Here is a 6,048-nt window from a genome sequence, read left to right as displayed (position 1 = left end):
CCACAGCTGAACCTTGTGTATTGTTTGTGCGCGTATGTGTTGGACCTTGCCTGCGGTGGCGTTGTGTGTGTTGTTCGGATGGTACCATGTTGACTTTGTGCTCGGTGGTTTGTTTTATTTATAAAGCTGGACAAAAGCCTTTTTCAGTAACCGGAGCAAGAAGTAGAAGTTGAGAACATAGTCTAGTCAGTGAAACATTGAGTGGTTCCCATGAGATTTTTTGTGTCACGTCACAAAAAGATTTGTGCGGCAGCTGTTTACCAGGAAATGGAACACTGACGGAGACAACGGAGCAAAGAATGCCAAGTGGCGTGTTGAGCAAAGAATGCCAAGTGGCGTGTCGCTTGGAAGGCCGCACCCAACCGGATGTGATCATGCGACAATCCTTGTGAGCCGCTAATGGCGCCGAGCCTGACTGCCAGACCGTCCCCCCTTCCATCTCCTCGCCTCTCCTTCGCCAAGGTGATTATCGCTGAACCTCTAAGCAATCGCTGCCCATCTTTGCTTGATTCCCTCCTGGTTGTATCCTCTCCTCCCCCTCACCGTCTTCCTGCAGAACCATCGCCTCCTCCTCGGCGTCAGGTGCGGCTCCGGCTCGCCCGGAAGCGGCGATGACGACGCATCGCCGGTCGTCAGGGCGGCGGTCAGCGCCGTCACTGAGCTCATCAGGGCCCTCTCTCCCCAGAAGCCAAGGCAAGCTGTCGAAGCCGTCGACGCAGAGTCGGAGTCGCTTCGCAGCGTCGACGACGTGGTGGCTGTTCTTGAAGCCGACTACCGGCGTGCTTATTTCCTTACTGGTACGTGCTCTGCAGTATGGACACTGAATGATTTGCATTAGCATTTTTTTTCTTCTTTTCAATGCGTGTGACAGTCAAAGGAAACTGAAGCAAGTTAATTTGCACATTCAGAGCAATTGTCTTTTGATTTTTGTGGCATTTGAGTAGCCAATGTGCTCAATACTGTATCGATTTCAGGGAACTTCACTCTGGGCATATATGCTGAAGATTGCTTGTTTGAAGACCCGACGATAAAGTTCCGTGGTATGCAAAAAAATGCAAATAACACTAGAATAGTACCTAGATCGATGCACCCTTATCTGCCAAGAACTAACTTTCGTATACCATTGTACTCCGTAGGAAGGTCTAGATACGCCCAGAATCTGGATTTGTTAGTGCCCTTCTTCGACAGCCCTTCGCTCCAACTTGAAAACATAGACAAGGTAAGTATTTTTTTTGCCTTCCCATGCAGTTTCGCTTTGCCTAATTATATTGTACATTCTCCGTTTCTAAATATAAGAACAGAGGTAGTACCAGTTAATAAACTGCAAAAGGAATTGTGATGTACTCCCTCTGTAAACTAATATAAGAGTGTTTAGTGTCTAAACACTTATATTAGTTTACAGAGGGAGTATCAAATATGTGTCTCGTTTTTTAAGTACTTCTCATTTGTGCTAAACTATAAACATAAAACTATCTTCTTGTTTGGTTAATGTTGGCATTTGTGAAGTTTCTCATGGTATGTGGCTTACACCAAAGTTTGTTTAGCACGCGCTTTTTCACTACTCTCTGCACTCCTGAAAATCATGAATGCAGGGTTCGAGGGTCGACACAAAGTTTATCATAGCAACATGGACATTAAGGTGCCTCATCGACATCACATTATGATCCATCACGGAATACATTACTAGATATGTCTTTGTTCCTTCTGATCATGACCATTATTTTTTACCTTTGGCTTTTGAGGCTAATGTTTCTGCACTACTTTCAGGACGTATTTGAAGCTCCCGTGGAAGCCCCTCATCGCCATAAGAGGGAACACAACATACGATTTAGATGAAGAATATAAGGTAGTAATTAAGGGGGATAAAATAAACCATGTAAACTCATTTCATCCATCCCTTATTTCACACTATCATTCAGATTTCAAAGGTTGCACTACGTTTCAGGTCGTTAGGCACGCAGAGAGTTGGGACGTCTCTCCACTGGAAGCGATTGGACAGTTATTCGTCTCGGCTCCAAAGCAAACGGGCAGCTGAGCTGGCAAGTGAACTTTGGAACAATTGATTATATCACAAAACCCACGGAAACCCACGACGAGCTTGTGTGCATAAGTAATTCTGCAGTTATCTCTACTATTAAAGGGGAGTTTGTAAGTCGTTCGTCTCCCTCCCATGGCCCCACCAATTGAACGATCTTTCCACGATTCTCGGTTTCTTTTTACCAACCGCAACCCCACCGAGTTCGGCAAGTGATGATTCAATCACGTCTTCTTTCTTTCTTAGGATGCTCATGTGATCGAGTGCCATAAAAACAAATTTGTCATCAACCGAAAATTGTCTCCAGCAGCCCGTGGATTCACAACCATACATGGCAAATCTATCTATCTACACCACATCATACCTTTGGGAGGAAGGTTGGCCTGAACTAGGACATCTTGGCCATCCTGGTCCATGACCTCTCAAACCTTGAAGTCTATTTTATGAGCAGGAGATCAAGGATGCGGTGTTCGCTCTCTCCTCTTCCAATGCTCCAGGACCTGAGGATCGGAAACCCATTTGTGCATGGACTGCATCTTGCTGGATTTCCCTCTTCACGGACGATGTTGGTATTTTTGCCAACCCGAGCAAGGAAGAGCTCAATGCGATCTCCTCCATCCTTTTGGCCCTTGGTGATGTGAGCAGTCTGGTCACTAACCTATCAAAGTCTGAGATCTTCCCCATTTGTTGCCACGACATGGATCTACATGACATCCTCTCTGAATTCGCCGCCAAGATTGCTTCCTTCCCTAGAAGGTACCTGGGGTTGCCTATGCACTCTCGCCGCTTTTGCAATATCGATTATCAAGGCCTCATTGGGGTTACCCGATCAACAGGCCACGCGCACTTGTCGAGGCTGGGGAGGTGGGTAAGCTCAATGGAGTGCGCTAGCATGTGGCTCAAAGTGCGTGGGTGGTAACCATGGGCGACCAAGTGGGTGTTGGGCACCATGAGATGCGGGTGCGGACCTAGAGGTCGTCGGCTCAATCCCCATCCCCATGGATGCCCATGTGACTTTGAAATACTCACCTCCCTCAAGAGGTGTTCCTCCACGCCAACCAACTAAAATCCCACGAGCGCGCGATTCCTTGGTGCCCAGCACCACGCCAACAAAGTGATGAACCAGCGAGAGTTGGTCGGAGGAGTTGGGTAAAGAACATGAAATTTTTAGCTTTGGTCATTTTGCATAACTTTTAGAGACAAGTTAAACCCTAAACTTCTTTTTTTAACTAAAATGGTACACTTAAACCAATTAGTAGAGCAAAGTGTGCAGTTTTTAAGTTAATGAACTAAAGTGTGCTTTTGTGTGAGTTTATGGAACGTGGAGTAACTAAGCATTTCACTCTTATTAGGGCTTGTATAATGTATGGTGTTTAGAGAAGGTGCTTAGAGAAACAGTCTCCTCTTAAGAATCAATGCTTATTTGTTGAGGATAGACACTTAATTAGACACTTATCCTGTCGAGATAAGCACCAATGCCTAAGATAATCGGCTTATTTTACTGAACATTATACAAGGCCGTGGAAGATTATGGAGAAAAGAGGGACAGAGTCAAGCGGACAACGATTTGCTTTGGTCATTTGCAGAAACCACCCCCATAGAAACAACTTTCATGGGTGCCATCCTTTACATACACACGTGTCCGACAAGAAATTACAGCAACGACCTTTTTTTTTACCAAAGCGGTACACTTAATAAACCAGTTAATAGACTATAAACTGTGTGATTTTTTAGTTCATGAACTGAATTGTTTATCCACCGTCAATTTAGTTCATCCACCGTTAGTTTATGGGCTAATGAGGCATTTCACTGTTAGAGAGGGAGGAGGGACATATAGTCAAGCTGACAACGATTTCTAAAGCGCAAAAGGTCCAACTAGATGACACAAGCCCGGCCAAGTGGCGGCAGCTCGAAACAACAGCCAGCAGAAAAAATCAACGCAAAATCGCGTCTTTTCGCAAACGAAAACCTCCCAGCACCGGCAAGAACCAGGGGATCGTCCCTCCCCTCCCTCTCCCCCCACCCTCCTTTCCCACTCCAATCCAGTCACGTCGCGCTCCATCTCCTCCGCCCCTCTTTCCAAGATTCTCCCCACCATCGCCAAAAAGATCGGCGGCGAGACGAGAGAGGGAAAGGCCGGCCGGCGAAAAGGGAAAGCCAAGCACCCTGCAAGGCGCAGCTCGGTGCCGTGAGCGGAGAGGAGAGGCCGGTCCGTCGATTGATCGATTCCGTTTCCATATCGCTCCCCGGACCCCGAGATGGGATTTTGATGCCGGATTCCTCCCGCTTTCTTTATCTCCAGTTTGGTTCTTCTTGCTATATCCCTCGTGGGGTTTCCAGCTTCCCCCTGAACTTTTCGTCGTTATAGAGGCTTCGCTTCTGCCGTCCTTCCGCCTCTTCAATCTCGCAGTCCAACCTCCGGCCGTTAGCTGTGTTCCTCCGATTCCAGAGCAGCTCGCCATTTTCGCCGGAGACTGCTGCTGCTGTCGTCCGACATACTCTGTTCTTGATTCCAATTTCTTTTCCGGGCCGGGCGACTCTGCTGTGCAACTTGCCCACTGACTGCACACAAAGTGATTGTTTCTTGGCATAATTCTGGCACAAATGGACGACGGGGTGGACCTCCCGAGCCAATTCCTCTTCCCGCACCCGGAGATGCCCGGCGCCTTCAGCGACCTCCTGGGCGACGCCGCCGCGACCTGCACCCACACGCACACCTGCAACCCTCCGGGCCCGTCAGCCGCCACGCACACGCACACCTGCCTGCACACCCACACCCACCAGCTCTTCGCCGCCGGCAGCGAGGACGACGACGCGGCGCGGCCCCGCCGGCCGCTGGGGAACCGGGAGGCCGTGCGCAAGTACCGGGAGAAGAAGAAGGCGCACGCCGCGTTCCTGGAGGAGGAGGTCAAGCAGCTGCGCGCCGCCAACCAGCAGCTCCAGCGCCGGCTGCAGGGCCACGCCACGCTTGAGGCCGAGGTGGCGCGGCTGAGGGGCCTCCTCTTCGACGTCCGGGCCAAGATCGACGCGGAGGCCGCCGGCGCGTTCCCGTTCCAGAAGCAGTGCAGCGTCGGCTCCGTGGCGTGCGCCGACCCGACCCTCTGCTTCAACAATGGCAACTCTGAGGTCGGTGGCGCCTGCTGGGAGGACAGCTCCGGGCCGGCGGCTGCGGATTACAGGTTCGATGAAGACGGCAATGGCAATGGCGGCGCGTCGCGGGAGATCGATGCTCCGGAACAACCGGTGCGTTCCATGGATGTCGTTGAGCTCTGCTGCTTCCCTAGCTGAATCTATGAATGTGATCAAGGATTGTTTCGGCAGTTGTTGCATGAGAGTTGTTTTACATTTTTGGTGAAAACACACTCTCATGGAATGAAAGGGCGATCAGTGAGTATAACTGATATGATGTTCTTATGTTTTGATACTATGCTTATACTCATATATAATAGCAATAGAAGGAGGTTACAGCTATACTCAGGAGGATGTGTTCTGGTACAAAATTGTAATGCCAATATACGCTTGATCTCTGAACCTCCGGTTTGGGTTCGTTAGTATTCAGGCAATCGGATGGGACCATGATACTGATAAAAAAATGCACCGTCTTCGGTTCTTTCTCGTTGTTCCATATCAATTTCTTAGTTAACTTTAGCATCGATCCAGAAAAGTTCTTCCACACATAACCTGATGATACAAGCCTCAAGCAAAACGGAGTGCTGTTTTTGTACATTGTCTGCTTTCGTATCTCCTGGTGCAGATAGAGATAATGATCTAACCAATGGGATTAAGAATGCTCGGTATAAGTATGGAAATGCGGGGCTTAATATTTTGTGGAGTATAATTCAAGAGGCGCACTTTTCAACCTCTCCTTTTCCTTTTTCTTGTTGGCAAATATAACAACGGAATAGCATCTGAATCTTTCTAGCTTCACTACATTTTTCTTTTTTGCGACGCCATTCAGAGACGCCATTATTTCTTTCCGACGGCGATGTAATGGATCATCTGGGAAAGGTGCC

The 6,048-nt window shown here is 48.7% G+C and overlaps 2 protein-coding genes across 2 annotated transcripts; both read left to right on the top strand.

Annotated features, from left to right (window-relative positions):
* The first annotated feature begins 309 nt into the window (after nt 1-309).
* On the top strand, nt 310-2,152 carry LOC123060864 (uncharacterized). The gene is made up of 7 exons (XM_044483730.1): nt 310-462; nt 557-797; nt 975-1,040; nt 1,137-1,219; nt 1,593-1,639; nt 1,768-1,846; nt 1,946-2,152. The coding sequence occupies exons 1-7, from the start codon at nt 400-402 to the stop codon at nt 2,033-2,035; spliced, it is 669 nt and encodes a 222-aa protein (XP_044339665.1). The 5' UTR covers nt 310-399; the 3' UTR covers nt 2,036-2,152.
* Nucleotides 2,153-2,525: 373 nt separating this feature from the next.
* LOC123060857 (basic leucine zipper 23) lies at nt 2,526-5,518 on the top strand. Its single transcript, XM_044483721.1, has one exon. The coding sequence runs from the start codon at nt 4,640-4,642 to the stop codon at nt 5,321-5,323; it is 684 nt and encodes a 227-aa protein (XP_044339656.1). The 5' UTR covers nt 2,526-4,639; the 3' UTR covers nt 5,324-5,518.
* Nucleotides 5,519-6,048: the final 530 nt, after the last annotated feature.

Source organism: Triticum aestivum, chromosome 1A, assembly GCF_018294505.1.
Source record: "Triticum aestivum cultivar Chinese Spring chromosome 1A, IWGSC CS RefSeq v2.1, whole genome shotgun sequence".
Lineage (NCBI taxonomy): Eukaryota > Viridiplantae > Streptophyta > Magnoliopsida > Poales > Poaceae > Triticum > Triticum aestivum.
The sequence above is the reverse complement of the archived record's forward strand: the minus strand, read 5'-3'. Positions and strand labels throughout refer to the sequence as shown.